Source organism: Heteronotia binoei, chromosome 18 (assembly GCF_032191835.1).
Source record: "Heteronotia binoei isolate CCM8104 ecotype False Entrance Well chromosome 18, APGP_CSIRO_Hbin_v1, whole genome shotgun sequence".
Classification (NCBI taxonomy): Eukaryota; Metazoa; Chordata; class Lepidosauria; order Squamata; family Gekkonidae; genus Heteronotia; species Heteronotia binoei.
The window spans coordinates 4,634,990-4,654,372 of record NC_083240.1 but is presented as its reverse complement, the minus strand read 5'-3'; the positions used below and the strand labels follow the sequence as shown (position 1 = coordinate 4,654,372).

The window sequence follows — 19,383 nt, the reverse complement described above, 5'->3', positions numbered from 1 at the left end:
GGACATAGCAGGAGAGCTAATCCCAAGGCAGTAGGTGATCTGAAAGACCTCTGCCCGAGATCCCAGAGAGCTGCTGCCAAGTGCCAACCTGAGGGGACAGTGCTGACCTAGATGTAGCAAAGCTCCCATTCATGTGTGGCCAATTGAAGTTCTGAGACAGTCAGAATGTTCAGCTTTGAAGGCGTGTCCCAGATCATAGCCAGGAAGCTCCACCCCACCCCGGCCCGGTCTTTCACCACACACTGAGACCACACAAGGAAGTTGTGTCCCAAGGCCATGCTTTATTTGCAAATGGAACCAGAATACAACCAACGTTTGCTTCATTGAACAAGAGGAAGTAAACACAGGTAGGCAGATGCTATTTTACACTGGCGGGCAGAAGTGTTATATTCTAAGGAAATCAGAGAAGGGGGGGGCAAGGAACAAGGAGGAAAGTTGCCAAAACTTAGACCGCCATCCGCCCCTGCCCTGTGGCTGTTTGATCTGCAGCGATAAGCAGGTGGTCGCAGTTGGCTCCAAGCCAGGGAAAACTTTTCCTGCTGATGTCTGCATAGCAAACTTCTGCTAAAGGCATAGGATCAAACCAGGCTGGGGATTATTTTTCTGGTCAGTTGGCAACCGTTACGTAGGAGGCGAGCCAGAGGGCCCCACGTCCAGAGGCAAGAAAGGGCTGGCGAAGGGAAGGACGGGACTGGAGGCGGTGCTAGCAAGCGGTGAATGTTTTCCAGAAGAAGTTCTTGCAGGGGGCTTTGCGGTCCCGCTGGGTGGTCTGGGATAACTGCTCGAGTATCGAGTGCTCTTCCTCCAGCTCGCTTGCAAGCGGATCATCCGAAACAAAGGCAGCCGTGGTCTCATGGTGCGTGTCCACCTCGTCCAGCAGGTCTGCCAGCATTTTGAGGATCAGGCCTTTCCGGGCTTTGAACTGCTCCTGTGGTGGGAGAGGGAGAAAGGCAGGAGGTGGTGAGGCTATCTCTCTTGCTGGACAGTATGAACACACTTTGTGATTGTGTGTGCGGGGGCGGGGGGGGGAAGGTGGTGGGGCATTCCAAGTGGCATGCCTAGGCCTACGGAGAGTTGCCCCCAGGGTGGCAAGATGCAGTGAAACTTCTCTCTTTCATTTTTGCAGAAGAGGGAATCTCAGCAAGCGCTGCTTCTCCCATCTCTGCATGACAGGTGATGCATAGGAAGTCCTCTGTTCTCCAGAACTGACCAATGTAACTCAGCCCCTGCCTTAAAAAAAACGACCATGCAAGTTACCTGCATTCCCAGCCATGAATTGTATCCTATTTTATCTTTATTGCACTTAAATGTTTGAAATCCTTCTTAAACGATAACCGATGCTCCCTCTAAGCTGTGGAGTCTTGTAAACAAAAATTCAACGTCGTGATCTACTGACGTTAAAGTTGTGAGCCGCTGCATAAATTAGCTTGCTCTGGGGCCGTTTTTCCTGAGCTAAGACAAAAATATGTGAGCCAGAGGCTAAAAATCTGTGAGCTAGTTCACACTAACTCAGCTTAGAGAGAACCCTGGCTATAACAGTTTGTCCAAATTGGTTCTAGTATTATGATTACAAAACTCACATCGTTTCTGCCTAACTACTTGTTTTCGTTTCCTACTGTTCTTATCAAGCCAAACATTTCTAGGGATGAAGTAGTCACCCAAACATGCTTGTTTTCAGGTAACTGGTTTGAATAAATCAGAAAGATAACCCAAAATTTCCGAATGCGATACTATTGGCTGATGAGTTCTGCTTTGCCTAACCAAATCCCTACAAGGTTCAGAGAACATACCGGTAATTTTTGCCTGATTCTTGCTGCCATCTCTTGTGTCCAGCTTCTGAGCTATAATTTAGTATCACATTGTACAAGGCCAGTGTGAATTTCTCTTGCTGAGACACACATATGTGATAATTGAAATAACAAGCACAAAGGAAAGTGATCGCCTCCCAGGAAATTGTCTACATCATTTATTTTTTTTAACAGAATGCAGTACTCCTTCCGTGGTACCCTCTCCTTTCTATCTGGTTTGCCCTGAGGCCACTTTGCAGTAGACCAGCTTTTCTGCCTTTATTAACAGCCTGGAAACCCAGAAGTAATTGCTACTGAGCTACTTCTGTTTGTTTCTTGCCTTGAAAACCCTATGGGTCCTTGCCATAAGTTAGCTGTCATCTGATGGCAAATTCCACCTCCTCCAAGTATTGGAGAACCGAATGACTTGATTCTAGAGTTCCATGACTTCAGCTACATAATTTATCCCTAAACAGCCACAGTGATGGTTTGATGTAGGTTACCGCTGGGGCTGCCAACTTTTAAACTCTGACTCCCCCTTTAATAAATACCAGTTTGATCAGCATCCATGAGAAAATAATATTATTTAACCTTCATGTCATGAGGAGCATCCATTGCACATTTCCACTTATTAAACCTCTATTAAAGAGGCAGGACTCTCCCCCACCCTCACATTTAGCTGGCAGCCTTAAGTCAGACAAAACAGTCATTTGTATTTCAATCTGCTTCTGCAACTGTGACTGGAATGGGCCAAAATTCCTGTACCTTTGCAACCTTCAACAGGCAAAAATCCAACAGGAGCAGTTTTCCTTAAGACTGCATTTTCAACCTGGGGTAGAGCTGCACCTCTTAGGTTTCTTCACATCGTCTACCTGTTAACAGGAAGTGAAGTGCCTGGACATGTAGATGATAGCTTAAAAATGGATTTTTAAGACCTGTCTCCAACTACCTTGGCTGTGGATATAGAACAGTGATACATTACAATACTAATAGTTTCAGAGATTAGATCCCAAAAGTTGGGATGAGAAGCAACTTCTGCAGCGACAATTCACAAAACCCACCCCAGTCATCTCCATGGTCCTCACAATTTGCTGCTTTTCAGCCTGTCTGATCAAAAGTTCAGATAGGAAGGATGTGCCAGAAACACAGACTATCCCGGAAAAAACCCAGGCAGCAACAGAGACTCCAATTTAGGAGCAAAAGGACTCTTTCCAACTAAGTATTCTTACTTTTCCTCTTTTTTTAAAAAAAAAAATTCTCCCTCGTCTCTTCTCTTTTCCACCTTCTTTTTTCCCTCTTCTCTTTTTTTCTCAGATTTCCTTTTTCTCATAGTCAGTGTTAATGACAGGAGATTAAGTCACTTGCCAGCACATAACACACACATTCCCATTTCTCAGGGCACTATAAACTCCAGCAATCCCTTCTTCCCTCCCTTTCTCTTCTTTCCATCCTTCTCCTTTACTTACCTCCCTCTTCTCCATCTCCTGGCTCTTCTCTTCCTCCTCTTTGCTCAGAACTCTGTCCCTTTCTCCCTTTTGCCATGGTATTTGTGCCTCTTCCCTTTTCTTTTTCTTTAAAAAGCCCTTCTTGTGCATGACCCTTAGCCACTCAGCGAGTCCCAACATCGTTTTAAAAGAGCCAGAATACTCCAAAGCTGGCGAGGACACCCCCACTGCTCCCCATAGCAAACCCTGAAGCAATGCCCTTCTTTTTGACTCACCTTACTGCTCTGGACCGAAAACTTGTCCTCTCCGGGGAGTGCCGATGCTCTCACACTCCAGACCAGCAGAAGCACGGCAACAAGGCTGCCCACCAACTGCATGATGAATGGAAGCTCTCTGGATGAGACGGTGCTGATTCTCGGTCCGATTCTTTCTCAGAAGGTGGCTGCAGCTCGTTTTATAAAGCCCTCCCAGGAAAGTGCAAAGTGACGCGCAGGGTAGAGACAGGACAATGAGACGCCTGTCAGCAGAAGGATGCTGGAGGAGGGAGAGGACCGTGAAAGACCCCCCCCCCTCCAAAAAAACTGACAAGCCTGAGGGATTGATATGAACGAAAGGTGGAGGAGGATTATAGCTGCACTCGCGGAGTGTGTCCTGTTGTTCTTTGCAAAGAAGCTTCTTCCAGTGTGTTCAGGCAACCCAGCCAGGTGTGCAACAAGGTCTCTGAGTTTGGTGTTCAATGGCACCTTAAAGACCAAATAAGTTTTATTCAGGGCGTGAGCTTTTGTGTGCATGCACACTTTGTCAGAGAGAATGAAATGAGATGTATCAGTCCATACATATAAGGCAGAGGCTGAACAGCAAATTGGTATGCAAACATAAAATAGAAGGAAATGTTTTAATAGATGCGAGCAAGAATAAGAAGCTACGTTTATAAGGTTATTGTTTCGATTCAATTCTGGGAGAAAGCAGGCAAATGAATGCGTCAAGAGCGTTAAGAGTATATTGGAACGTATGCCGCTGGTCTGGTAACAGAAGAGACATACCACCGCATACTGGTTTGCTGAGTTTGGTGGTTATTGTTGCTTTTCTGGACATTAGTGCTGTCTGCTTAGGACACTTACCTGAAATCACAATGAGAGAATCGTGGAGGAGGTGCAGTTCAAAAGCATTCAAAACATACCATGATGAAATCACTAGAAAATAACCTTAAAGTCATATATAACCAGGGCTGTTTTTTTGAGCAGGAATGCACAGGAATGCAGTTCTGGCTGGCTTAGTGTGAAGGGGTGTGGCTTAATATGCAAATGAGTTCCTGCTGGGCTTTTTCTACAAAAAAGCCCTGTATACAGCGATTATTTTATGGAGACACTGATCTGCCCAAGTCCACTTAGCAAAGGATTTAGCAAAGGAAGTATGAAGTGTTCTCATTCATCATATGCATCTTGTTGTCACCAAGGTGGCAATTGACTTAATTGTGCATTGTGTTCCTCATTCAAAAGCACAGAGAAACAGCCTAAAAGACTGCAGATTTGAGTTATGGCAAATGGTTTAATTGCGCCTCATCTGGCATACCTTCTTGTTCTCCACCCAACAGTTCAGTTCAAAACACTTTTATTACTGTCAGTGACCAGATCTAACTGACAAGAACAGTATCAAGTATAAAAGATCAAGTATACAGGTATTCAAATTAAGTTTCCTCCAGCATCTGTTAATATCCTTGAAAACAGAGAGCATAGTTTTCACATCACAAGCACCATAATAGATGTTCCCAGCATCCCTTTCTTTGTCTTATTTCATGAGGCACTTAATGTCTTAAAACAAAAGAAATATAAACTTCAGAAGGTGCTCCTAAGATCAAGTAAACAGTCCCGTTGTGCAGAGTGGTAAAGCTGCAGTACTGCAGTCCTAAACTCTGCTCACGACCTGAGTTCAATCCCAGCAGAAGCTGGGTTCAGGTAGCTGGCTCAAGGTTGACTCAGCCTTCCATCCTTCTGAGGTCGGTAAAAGGAGTACCCAGCTTGCTGGGGGGAAAGTGTAAAAGACTGGGGAAGGCAATGGCAAACCACCCTGCAAAAAAGTGTGCCGTGAAAATGTTGTGATGTGACGTCACTCCAGAGTTGGAAACGACTGCTGCTTACTACCGTTACCTTTTTTTTTTTAAAAAAAGATCAAATAATATTCTTTACTCTTCCTGGATTTATTAAGTAAATCTAGCATTTTGACTTAGTAATATGGACACTTCTGCTGGGGACAACATATTAGTTAGCTGATACTTCATTAAAATATTGTACCTGAATATAATGTTGTACTTGAATATTTTAGTTTGGGACAATTATGTTTAAATAAATGTACATGTTACCAATCTGGCACTCTTAACCATTACACTGCAAGGACTGAAGAGGAAGAAAGAATTGGGGAGAGGAGTTGTGGTTAAGGAAAGTCCTAGAATTCTCCACCAAAGTTTTGAGAGGCCTTTGGCTGCTCTTCGGTATTTTCTTTCCCTATTATTCACCAGAATCCTGAGGACCTCTGTTCCAGGAGGGGTTCATTATACTCCCCATATATGCTCCAGAGGTCATTGCCATCAGCTACGCAACACCTCCTGACCACCCCTGGCCCTAAGGACATCCGACTTGCCTCAACCAGGCCAGGGCCTTTTCAGCCTTGGCCCCTGCTTGGTGGAATCAGCTCCCTGTGGAGATCCGGGTCCTACCTGAGCTACTGCCATTTCGCAGGACCTGCAAGATGAACATATATGAAGCTGCCTTATACTGAATCAGACCCTTGGTCCATCAAAGTCAGTATTGTCTACTCAGACTGGCAGCGGCTCTCCAGGGTCTCAAGCTGAGGTTTTTCACGCCTATTTGCCTGGACCTTTTTTTAGTGGAGATGCCAGGGATTGAAACTGGGATCTTCTGCTTCCCAAGCAGATGCTCTGCCACTGAGCCACTGTCCCTCCAGATGCAGCTGTACCGCTGGACTTACAACTGAGGCAGCGGCGTCCTATTATCCCATCATTTGGCCTCCCTTGTGGTGACATTGTGCTCTTCCGCAGTGCTGTCTTACTACAATTACCATCATTTAATCTGAGCCTACAACTGTTTACTTTGTATGATGTGCCCGTCCCGTCGGCGGTGCACTCTGTTTATTGCCTTATTGTTTTTACTTGTTTAATTTTAATGTAGTGTTTTAACTCTGATCTGTAGGTTTCTATTGCTATTATTGTATGTTGTGAACCGCCCTGAGCCCGTTTACAGCAAAGGGTGGAATATAAGCCTACTAAATAAATAATAATAATAATAATAATAATAATAATAATAATAATAATAATAATAATAATAATAATAATAATAATAATAAATAACTTTTTATTTGTATCCCGCCCTCCCCACAAGCAGGCTCAGGGCGGCTCACAACATGTAAATACAGTATACAATAAAACCATGTGCAATCAGTTATAAATTCATATACAATTTCAGTTATAAAATCATCCTTAAAATCATTAAAATTACATTAGACTTAAGATTATGGTGCTATAATTAAGATCTTTCATAAAATCCAGTGATTAAAACATAGAACATATCCAGCAGGACTTTCTTGGCACGGTATTATGTGAAGGCTGTTTTAAAGAGGTGGGTCTTACAGGCCCTGCAGAATTGATCTAAGCATCACAGGGCCCATACCTCCTCTGGGAGTTGGTTCCACAGTAGGGGGGCCGCTATAGAGAAGGCCCGATCCCGGGTGGACTTCAATCTGGCCTCCCTTGGCCCAGGGATATTCAGCTGGTTCTTTCCAGCTGACCTCAGCGCTCTCTGGGGTTCATGCGGGGAGAGACGGTCCCTCAAGTAGACAGGTCCTCGGCCATATAGGGCTTTAAAGGTAATAACCAGCACCTTGTAACGAACTCGGTACGCCACCGGCAGCCAGTGCAGTCCGCGCAGCCCCGGCTGTATGTGCTCCCATCTTGGGAGCCCTAACAATAGCCTAGCCGCTGCGTTCTGCACCAGCTGCAGCCGCCGAGTTTGGCACAGGGGCAGCCCCAAGTAGAAGGCGTTACAGTAGTCCAGTCTCGAGGTGACCGTAGCATGGATCACCGTTGCTAGGTCCTGGCGCCCAAGGAAGGGGGCCAACTGCTTCGCCCGTCGAAGATGAAAAAACGCGGACTTGGCAGTGGCCGCTATCTGTGCCTCCATTGACAATGAAGGCTCCAGAAGAACCCCCAAGCTCCTGACTCTATGGGCCGCTTTCAGCGGTACACCGTCAAAAGCCGGAAGGGGGATTCCCCCCCCAGGGCACCACGGCCCAAGCAAAGGACCTCTGTCTTCGTTGGATTCAACTTCAACCCACTCAGCCTGAGCCAACCTGCCACGGCCTGCAATGCTAAGTCCAGGTTCTCCGGGACGCAGCCAGGCCGGCCGTCTATTAGCAGATAGAGCTGGGTGTCGTCTGCATATTGGTGACACCCAAGCCCAAACCTCCGGGCAATCTGGGCAAGGGGGCGCATGTAGATGTTAAATAACATCGGGGAGAGAACTGCACCCTGTGGCACCCCACACACTAGTGGGTGCCTCTGGGACAGCTCTCCCCCAATTGCCACCCTTTGTCCCCGCCCATCAAGGAAGGAGGAAAGCCACTGTAAGGCCGACCCCCTAATCCCTGTGTTGGCAAGCCGGCGGGCCAGTAGCCGATGGTTGACCGTGTCGAACGTGGCCGACAGATCTAACAACATCAGCACCGCCACGCCGCCTCGATCCAGATGCCGCTGGAGGTCATCTACTAAGGCGACCAGCACTGTCTCCATCCCGTGACCCGGACGAAAGCCGGACTGGTGGGAGTCTAAGGCGGAAGTGTCATCCAGAAATCTCTGTAACTGTGCCGCCACTGCCCTCTCAATAACTTTACCTAAAAATGGTAAGTTCGAGACCGGTCGATAATTTGCCAATTCGACCGGGTCTGCTGTACTTTTTTTCAAGAGAGGGCAGACCATGGCCTCTTTCAAAGATGTTGGAAATTGCCCTTCCAAGTGGGATCTATTTATGATATCCCGTACAGGATATCTTAGCTCCCTCTGACAAGATTTAATTAGCCAGGAGGGGCATGGGTCAAGATCACAAGTTGTAGGGCGCACAGTAGAGAGAATCCCGTCGACTTCCCCTAAGCTGAGTGCGTCGAAGTGATCCAATCTAACATCAGAAGACAGGCACGGAGCCTCGGGTTCTAATAGTGTGTCCAATGTGGCGGCAAGGTCTTGGCGGAGCAACGAGATTTTGTCTGCAAAAAATTTCGCAAAAGCCTCACAGCCTATTTCCAATTCTCTTGCATTTGGTCTGCCCTGAGGCAGAGTGGTCAAATTCTCAATTATCTTAAATAATTGTGCCGGGCGCGAATTTGCAGATGCAATCCTGGCCGCAAAGTATTCCTTCTTTGCGGTCTTGACTGCCATCTCATAAGACTTCATAAACGTTCTATAGGATGTTCTCGTTGCTTCGTCATGAGTATGCCGCCACCGCCTCTCTAGTCGTCTGAGTCCCTGTTTCAGCTGCCGTAGCTCCAAGGTATACCATGGAGCCAGCCTGCTACGGGGCGCAGAGGACGCCGGGGAGCGATCTCATTGATGGCCCTGGATAGCCTGTTGTGCCAAGCCTCTACCAGGTCATCAAGGGAAACGTCGGAGGGCCAGGGATCCCGCAGAGCCATTTGGAACCGTTCCGGGTCCATCAGACTCCGCGGGCGAGCCAAAATAGGCTCGCCACCCATACAGGGTTGGGGCGTCGCACCCACACGAGCCTTGAGGGCTAGGTGATCTGACCATGGCACCGCTTCTACAGTGATGTCATCCACCAAAATCCCGGACGCAAAGATCAAGTCTAGCATGTGCCCAGCTTGATGTGTGGGGGTGGTGACAAATTGGGAGAGTCCCAGTGTCGCCATGGGAAATGCTCCATTTAACTGGCTTTCAGAGAGAAGGTAGAGGCAGTTCCGTTTCCAAGAGAGTTTGCAGAAGTCTGAGCTGCTCAGCTTCAATCATGTTGGCATTTTAATGATTCGTATTAACATCAAAATGTTTTATGATGATTTTAAACGTTTTCTACAGTGGGTTTTATAATATCTTGGGAATCTTTTCCAAGAAGTCAGGCTATGAAGAATTTTAAGATGCTAATAAACTCCCAAACTCAAACAAACACGTTCTTCCATTAGAGCCAGCAGGACGCAGGGATTAAAGTGTTGGACTAGAATCTGGGAGACCCGAGTTTGAATCCCAGTTTTGCCATGGAAGCATACAGGGTGATCTCGAGCCAGTCACACACTCCAACCTAGCCTATGGAGAATATGGAGGAGAGGAGGACATTATAAGCTGCTTTGGATCCCAATGGATCAGGCAAGACATAAAGGAATAAACGTTCTGTATGAAGATAATTGGTACACTTTCAAGCCATTGCTTTTCCAGGGTGGTATCTCTTCTTACAGAGACAGCCAGTTTGGTGTAGTGGTTAAGTGCGCGGACTCTTATCTGAGAGAACTGGGTTTGATTCCCCACTCCTCCACTTGCAGCTGCTGGAAAGGCCTTGGGTCAGCCATAGCTCTGGCAGAGGTTGTCCCTGAAAGGGCAGCTGCTGTGCGAGCCCTCTCCAGCCCCACCCACCTCACAGGGTGTTTGTTGTGGGGGGAAGAAAAGGAGATAGTGACTGCTCTGAGAGGCTGAGATTCAGAGTATAGGGCAGGATATAAATTGAATTTCTTCTTCTTCTCTTTCTCTTTTTTATCATCACATTAACTCTGCAAGGAAGGTTCGGCTGAGAAAAAGTAACTGGGCTGAGGTCTCCTGATGAGCCCTGTGTCAGAATCTGCCTCTGGCTCTCCGTTTGGGTTGCTGTCTTAAGAAATGGGAGGGATTTTGTAGGAATGATATTCTTTTTGACAGGTACCAAGAAAAGAAAAAAAAAAAGATGCCATGGTCTAGGGAAGCATGTTGGGATGTAGAATTCCCTGGACCGAAATGACTGTGATTTAGTGGCAGCAGAGCTTTTTTGGGGAGGAGCGCACAGGAGTGGAGCGCCACCTGGGCTGGCCAGGGCTCTGGCTGGCACAATGGGGAAGGCATGGGGTGGCATCTTTAAACACCTCCCCAATGACTTCAGCCTTCCCCAGCATGTCCGCTGTGGCACACACACTGGGGAAGGCATGGGAAGCTCCTGCTGGGCTTTTTCTGCAAAGAAAAGCCCTGAATGGCAGAAAATGTTATTTGCCATTCATTCATTCATGTTAATTTGTATTCCGCCCTTTCCTTCAAGCGGGCTCAGGGCGGATCACAACAAGAATCAAAACAATTAAAACTACAAACTAAAACTATAAAATACAATAAAACAGCATTTATCAAAGGCGATGGTTTTCATTGGGTGCATTCTATATATCAGCAGGAGGCCCAGAGATGAATAATAAATTAAGATAAAATAATATAGCACCATGGCAGGCAAGGGAGGCCAAGCAGATGGAGATAAGGATGTTCACTGCCTCAACCGAAGGCCCGGCGAAACAGCTCCGTCTTGCAGGCCCTATGAAATGGCATCAAATCAGGTAGGTCCCGGATCTCTACGGGGAGCTGATTCCACCAGGCTGGGGCCAAGGCTGAAAAGACCTTGGCCCTGGTCGGGGCAAGCCAAACATCCTTTGGGCCAGGGATGGTCAAAAGATGCTGCGAAGCAGAACGCAGCAATCTCTGGGGCACATATGGGAAGAGGCGGTCCCGCAGGTACGGCGGTCCCAGGCCACGTAAGGCTTTAAATGTTTAAAAGTCCATGCAGGAATGCTGCAGGTTCAGCCCTGAGCATCTCCATTAAAGAGTTCTCACCAAGTCTCAGGAAAGACCCTTTCCTTCTTATGGCTGGGGCTGATGGAAGTTGTAGGCAAAAAAACATCTGGAGAGCCACTGTTCCCCCACCCGTGCTCTAGAGATTCGTTGCCAGTTGGAGTTCTGAACAAGAGGCCATAGCAAAAGGCCAGTTGGTGTCCTGAGCAAGAGCTCTGACTTGTTACAAACAGCCTCCTATAAAGTAAGTCACCCTTGCCAAAATTTGCCCCTGTTGATAAATCAACAGATACTTCCGTTGGTTAATCTGCCACTTAAATTAGGCAGCTCTAATGTTTTTTATAGCCGTATGCAAATCATGCCTTCCCTCTCCCCGAAGCAACAGCAATCTTGCGATGATCTTCCGCTGCTGGAGTTTTGAGGGCCTGGCGTTTTTTTCCTTGCGGCCAGCCCACGCCTTCCTAGCTGGTGTCTTATTAAAACACTCCTGTGTTTCAGTTCTGCATATTAAATATGTAAATTTAAGTTAAAGATTCCTCAGCTAGGCTGAATGTTGCAAAAAAGAGTACAACTAGGAACAGGGCTCTTGCATATAAATGGCTGTTTTAAAGAAAATTGTTCTCTTCGGTGACCACGGTGTAAAAATTAGAAGCAGACAATAACTGGAGGTCTTGAAATGAGCGGTGATTGTGTATGTTAGCCTCCGTAGTGCACAGCGACAACACACACACCCGACAACACACAAAAGCATTTATGTAACAGACTTTATGAAATCCTTTAAAAAGACTCTTTGTAAGACTCATTATGAAACTTCAGAAGGTTAATACTTTGAAATATTAATAATAAACGAAAAGCTTCAAAAGACGGATAACTAGCAAAAATGTTACTCAACAAAAAGATTAACAAAAATAAACTTCAAAAGATTAATAATGAACAAACTTAACAGAAATGTTGAAAATAATACACAGTAGCATAAATCCACTTCAAGTTCTAAGTCACATTAGCAACAGTGTGGAACAAATAAAAACCCATGGGTTTCTTGCATCCGATAAATGACATCAAATTGGCCCAGATCTTCCAGTGAAGCAAAAACAACATGAAGCCTGAAGGCATATGAACTTTTCTTTCTCCAATCAATTCTGAATGCTTTGGGTGCCCACTCAGCTTGGACCAGACCTCTCTTTCGATTTATGGTCTTTGGCAAGAACTTGGCATTTCTCAGTCACCGCACCAATGTTGTGGAACAGCCTTGCTGAAAGATATGTGATAGGAGGTTGTTTTTGTGGGCAATTAGAAGTCCTGTAAACCCCTGACGATTCAAAAGGCATTTTGTTGACTGCCAGCACATGGTTTAAACTGGGGTTTGTTCTGAGGGGGAGTTAGAATTGCTTCAGGCGATTTTCCTCGCAAATAATTTTTGCGGTGTTTTTAATCATTTCATTGCTACCTCTTTATCTAAAATGTTTTACGTGATGAAGCTCCCAGAAAGGCAAGATATAAATTTTTGAAATAACAATAATAAAAAAAAATCCCATGAAACTGAAAGCCTTCTATACAGTATATTACTCATGGTCATGGAGGATAAATCATACCAGCCCCTGAAGCAAGATTTTCGCAGCCAGAAACTGTTTCTCATCTGGAAGTGAAAATTCAGCTGCTTTCAGCTGGAAGCAGAGTGGCCACTTCATGAGTCTGCAGCGCACGAGGCAGGAAGGTTTGGGTATTTTTAATAAGATGAATATTGTGCAGAAACTGGGTGTGTAACACTGAACTGCATTCCATATGCAATAATATGCTTGGAAACTGGTATGTCTCTATTGGCGACCAGAGCTTGACTTGCTACTGTAAACTTCTGGCTCCGTCTACACTATGGGCGTTTTCGCACTGACCTTAATCGGCAGCGACGTCCCTCTTCACCGCGCAGGATCTGCGTGGATTTCGCACCAATTGCTGCGGAGCACCCAGAAGAGCTGCAAAGTCCCGTGGCTTTTGCGGCACAAATGGAAACCGCCAAAAACCAGTTTCCATTTGCGCCGCAAAAGCCGTGGGACTTTGCGGCTCTTCCGGGTGCTCCGCAGCAATTGGTGCGAAATCTGCGCAGATCCTGCGCGGTGAAGAGGGACGTCGCTGCCGATTAAGGTCAGTGCGAAAACGCCCTATATCTCTGAACCGGAGAGCTTTTCCCACCATATGCTCTCTGAATATAAATATTCCACCTGGTCAGAGTATATTGCAGGGAAAATCATATCTTTGGGCCTATCCCTGGAATCATTGTCCATGTTGTCATTTTCGGCAGCATTTTACCAAATTAAAAGTAGACTTTTGGATATTGAACTCTAGGAATTATACAGCCTGGCCAATAAAACCTGCTCTCCACTGTGTTTTGAGATTCCTCCCACCATGGGGAAAATGACTTCACACTTTTCCCTTTTATTGACACGCAGCACCGAAGAGCTTTCTCACTTGCTAGATGCAATGCTCTGACCTCTGCCATACTTCTTGACAGGTTTAACAAGACGACCTCCTCTCTTAGATCCTGTCCTTGTGACCACACATCTGTTAAAACAGTCCCTCATGTCTTGCTCCGCTGTTTGCTAAATTCACAGCTTCGTAACTCACTACTGAGTCCCATTTTAGAGAAATCAGGAGGCTGTTCGGATGCCTTGAAAGTCTGTAGGCTCCTGAGCGGTTTCTCTCCGAAAGACACTGAAATAGTAGCCAACTTTATTTTTCTGGCCACCATGGCGGCAGCCACGAGCATGGCCACCTTCAAGAGGGGTTTGGATAAAGATATGGTGCAGAGGTCCATCAGTGGCTATTAGCCACAGTGTGTGTGTATATATAATTTTTTTTGCCACTGTGTGACACAGAGTGTTGGACTGGATGGGCCACTGGCCTGATCCAACAGGGCTTCTCTTATGTTCTTCTGTGACACAGAGTGTTGGACTGGATGGGCCATTGGCCTGATCTAACAGGGCTTCTCTTATGTTCTTCTGTGACACAGAGTGTTGGACTGGATGGGCCATTGGCCAGATCCAACAAGGCTTCTCTTATGTTCTTCTGTGACACAGAGTGTTGGACTGGATGGGCCATTGGCCTGATCCAATAGGGCTTCTCTTATGTTCTTCTGTGACACAGAGTGTTGGACTGGATGGGCCATTGGCCTGATCTAACAGGGCTTCTCTTATGTTCTTCTGTGACACAGAGTGTTGGACTGGATGGGCCATTGGCCTGATCCAACAGGGCTTCTCTTCTGTTCTTATGTGACACAGAGTGTTGGACTGGAGGGGCCACAGGCCTGATCCAACAGGGCTTCTCTTATGTTCTTATGTGACACAGAGTGTTGGACTGGATGGGCCATTGGCCTGATCCAACATGGCTTCTCTTATGTTCTTATGTGACACAGAGTGTTGGACTGGAAGGCCCATTGGCCTGATCCAACATGGCTCCTCTTATGTTCTTCTGTGACACAGAGTGCTGGACTGGAAGGCCCATTGGCCTGATCCAACATGGCTCCTCTTATGTTCTTCTGTGACACAGAGTGCTGGACTGGATGGGCCATTGGCCTGATCCAACATGGCTTCTCTTATGTTCTTATGTGACACAGAGTGTTGGACTGGATGGGCCATTGGCCTGATCCAACATGGCTTCTCTTATGTTCTTATGTTCAAAGGATTTTGTAACCATAGTTTTAATGATGGTAATGATGTCTCTAAATTTTAACTGTATCTTTTGTATTTTATGGGTAATTTTTATTCTGTATAACTTGGTAATCCTCTTACTCTGTATAACTGATTTCTTTTATGCCAATAAAGGCTGATGCTGCTGCTGCTGATGATGATGATGGGTGCGTAACAGGAAAAGAGCCAGAGAGGATCCTGTGCAAATAAGGGACAAACCTCTACTTTGTTGTAGGGCTTTGTGCTGAGAACAACTCTGGAGACACACCAGTCTCTTAAGGTGATGGGGACTATGTTATAAGGACCCCCATAGTCAGCGGCAAGTACGTACATTTCCATGAATATGTTGTGCAAGTTTGGGAAGCACAAAAAAAGAGAAACTTGCCAGATTTCTGCCAGACGGGCTATAGCTCAGTATAACAGAGGTGGCCAACAGTAGCTCTCCAGATGTTTTTTGCCTACAACTCCCACCAGCCCCAGCCATCAGCCGTGCTGTCTGGGGCTGATGGGAGTTGTAGGCAAAAAGCTTCTGGAGAGCTACCGTTGGCCACCCCTGCAGTATAGCACAGGGGTTGCAAGCAGATGCCTTCCCCAAATTCAACCTTAAGTGCCGCTAGTGAAAAGGATCCCAGGGAGCAAAGCTCTTTATCTGAGATGCTGAAGGACTCTTTGTTTGAGATGCTGGAGAGGGAAGTCTACATAAAGAGACACAGTGGGACAGATCTGGACTTGGGGTTTTTCTAGTGACCCAGTTTGGTGTAGTGGATAAGTGCACGGACTCTTATCTGGGAGAACCGGGTTTGGTTCCCCCCTCCTCCACTTGCAGCTGCTGGAATGGCCTTGGGGCAGCCATAGTGGTTAAGTGAGCAGACTCTTATCTGGGAGAACCGGGTTTGATTCTCCACTCCTCCACTTGCAGCTGCTGGAATGGCCTTGGGGCAGCCATAGTGGTTAAGTGTGTGGACTCTTATCTGGGAGAACCGGGTTTGATTCCCCACTCCTCCACTTGCACCTGCTGAGATGGCCTTGGGTCAGCCATAGCTTTCATAGAAGCTGTCCTTGAAAGGGCAGCTGCTATGAAAGCCCCACCTGCCTCACAGGGTGTTTGTTGTGGTGGTGGTGGGGGGGAAGGTAGAGGAGATTGTGACCGCTCAGAGACTCTGAGATTCAGAGTATAGGGCGGGATATAAATCCAAAATCATCTTCTTCTTCTTCTCTCTCTCCCTCTCTCTCTCTCACACACACACACACACGAGGTTTTACTCAGCTTAGTAAATATAAAAATAAAATTCCCTCTAGTCTGTCCCTGGTTCCAGCGAGCGAATTTCTTGATCCACACCAGAGCGCGTGGTGCAAAATTAGATGTAACAAATTTAATCTCAGAATGCAAAATCTTTCCTCCAGGATTCTTTAAGCTCTTGGGGCCTTTAAGCAGATTGGTTTCTCCCAGTCCCCACCCCTCCCCTCATCCTTTGCTTTTTAACTGATGCTCATCTGCTCTGAGCATTCTTGACATTCTGGAGCATCTTAAGTCTTCATCCTGTTTGCTTTTAGGGGTTTCTTTTGGATAATTTACAAAGTCATCTTTTTCTGTATAGCTGGTGAATCTCCTGATTAGGGAAAGACCCCGTCTTGTCTGTCAGTGGCTGAGGTTTGTTTCTTCCATCACCCACAAGAGGGCCACCCAGTCTCCTATTAGATGCAGTGCTGTGTGGATTTTTTGATCCACATCATAGTGCATGGTGCAGAATTAGATATAACACATTTAATCTCAGAATGCAAAATCTTTCCTCCACGAGTCTTTAAGCTCAGCAGTCTGTTCAAAGGCCCCAAGAGCTTAAAGAATCCTGGAGGGAAGATTTTGCATTCTGAGATTAAATTTGTTACATCTAATTCTGCACCATACACTATGATGTGGATCAAAAAATCCACACGCTGGAACCAGGGACAGACTAGAGGGAATTTTATTTTTATTTTTTTACTAACCTGAATAAAACCTCATGTGTGTGTGTGTGTGTGTGTATCTCCAGGCCTTGGATTCAGCGGGAGCTGACAGGAACACAGCTCCTGAACCTTTCTGAGAGTTCCACCTCCTCTTTCCCACCTTGTCCACTGAATAGTAGGTGCAGCTGCATAACAATCCTGAATGAGCTCCACCACCTATTTTTCTACAAAATGACCTCGCATACTTGTTCCTGTCCAGTTTCAAGCTGCAGCCAGATAGAGCTGTAGATCCCAATGACCCTTCCCAGTTGCCTTGAATATGAAATTGGAGATGTTTCAGGACCATGGAGAGTTCTACCCATTTCTCACCCAAGAATGGATGAGAGACGTTCTCGTAGAATGTTGTCTTTCTGTTACAGTAAGGAAATGTCCTTCCCAAAAACCTCCCTCTTGGTTCTTGCATTACAGTTTTCCTGTTTTGTTACGCATTGTTCTTCCACACCTATATTTCTGAGCAGGGTTTTTTTCTGTAGCAAGAACTCTTTTGCATATTAGGCCACACACTCCTGATGTAGCCAATCCTCCTGGAGCTTACAGTAGGCCCTGTATGAAGAGCCCTGTAAGCTCTTGGAGGACTGGCTACATCGGGGTGGGGGTGGGGCCTAATATGCAAAGGAGTTCCTGCTACAAAAAAGCCCTGTTTCTGAGGCATTTCCTTCCATCTTCTGCAGAAGATTATGAGATACCTGGAATTTTCTCCTTGAAAGGGCAGCTGCTGTGAGAGCCCTCTCCAGCCCCACCCACCTCACAGGGTGTTTGTTGTGGGAGGGAAGGTAAAGGACATTGTGAACCGCTGTGAGATGCTGAGATTCAGAGAATAGGGCAGTATATAAATTGAATTTCTTCTCCTTCTCCTTCTCTTCTTTATCATCACAATAATTCTGCAAGGTAGGTTCGGCTGAGAAAAAGTAACTGGGCTGAGGTCTCTTGGTGAATGATATTCTTTTTGCCAGGTACCAAGAAAAGAAAAAAAAGATGCCATGATCTAGGGAAGCATGTTGGGATGTAGAATTCCCTGGACCGAAATGATTTAGTGGCAGCAGAGCCTTTTTTGGGCAGGAGCGCACAGGAGTGGAGTAAGATTATGAGATACCTGGAATTTTCTCCTGTTGGGCACTGATGATCCCTTCCTCATTTTGCTTCTTGGCAACCTCTTTATCTCCTTCCTCAGAGAACATTTTTGCTCAGCTTTCTTTCCCTTAAATCTTATTAATGAGCCAAGCTTCTGTCGCCAACCCCAGTCCCCAACAATTTCTAGATTGTCTCAGAAAGGAAATATTTTCACATGAAAGATTACAGATCAATAGATCCAATGGTGTACAGCTCTAGAAGGAAGTGGGGATGAGCTTTTAATGAAGGAAAATTAGTTTCAAGGCTCCCCACCCTCCTTAGGAGATAGTTGAATGTGGGACCAGGTCTGTTGCTCTGAGATAAGGGTTTGCCAAGGATTGCTTAGGGAAACATTAATTTGCCTATCGGCATTCCTTTGCTAGGCAAGGGAATGGCAGAACAGAACAGTCAAGATTGTCATTTAAGAGTTGCTTCTCGGCCTTATATGCATAGCGTTGCCAGTCCTCAAATCATGATCTTTTGTCATATGACAGATCTAAGAATCCATCTCTTTGATAATAATTTTAACATTTTCACCCAAATAATTCCTGTACTTCTTTGATGATTCATACCACGTATAAAACTCATCAGAATCTTGATTCTTGCCACCTCAGCAATGCTTGGTTTTTCTTAATTAAAAAATTATTTAATTGTAAGAGGCACTTAATCTGCAAACATTCGCTCATGATACTGTTTTGATCGTTGGTGCAAACCCCACCTTCTAATGAAGCTGCTCTTGTGTCTGAACATTTATGCTGAATTTGACCACTGGTTCTTCTCACCTCGTATTTTCTCCTCTGACTCACAGCTGCTCTGACTCACAGTTCAGAGTCTCAGGCAAAGAATTTTTCCAAGAACCCCTACCCTAGAGCTTCTTAAATGCAGATACTCAACTCTTGTTCTTCTATGAATTTTGATGCTTTTTTGGGGTGGATTGGGGGAAACCCCTTCAAGTGCACTGCAGTTTAAATACTCTCTCGGCTTGACTTCGCGAATGAAGATTTAAGAAAGGTGCAGTAGTCTACGTCTGTTGCAGGCTCGCTGGTGGCTGACAAGACCAATGCGGGACAGGCAGGTCCGGCCACAGTGGCTTCAGGGAAAAGTCTGATTTGGGGTTGGTGCTGTAGCAGTACGATTCTTGTTATTTTTACACCGCAAGTAAGGATGCCTGTTGACCACGGCTAGCCAACTGTGGGTGGGGGCAGACGAGCTTTGTTTAGGCCACCTTTTCTAGGCCCCTCTCCATACGGAGCAAGCAGTGCTGTCCCTAAATAAGGCTGCTTGGTCGTTCAGGGTGCTGCTGAAAAATGCTTTCGTCTCTGGGTCAGCATCAGGCGACCAATACCCTGAACCGCCTACATGCAGGATCGGGACTGCGGCTTCCAGTGGCATCTTCCACCTGCCGTTTCGCCCCTTGCCCATCGCTGCAGGACTTGGTATGTTGTGGGTTGTGGATGTGGATACCCTTCAGGCCTGCGCAGAGGAATTTTTAGGTGAAGCGCAGTGTGCGCAGTACTGGCTCCACCCTTTCAACATGGGGTCATCTGCCA

At 46.2% G+C, this 19,383-nt stretch overlaps 1 protein-coding gene across 1 annotated transcript; it reads right to left on the bottom strand.

Annotated features, from left to right (window-relative positions):
- Positions 1-477: 477 nt before the first annotated feature.
- On the bottom strand, positions 478-3,611 carry LOC132587148 (somatostatin-2-like). The gene is made up of 2 exons (XM_060259375.1): positions 3,508-3,611; positions 478-928 (listed from the first exon to the last, which is right to left on the bottom strand). Exons 1-2 carry the CDS (start codon positions 3,607-3,609, stop codon positions 704-706), a joined length of 327 nt encoding a protein of 108 aa, XP_060115358.1. The 5' UTR covers positions 3,610-3,611; the 3' UTR covers positions 478-703.
- Between the last annotated feature and the right edge of the window lie 15,772 nt (positions 3,612-19,383).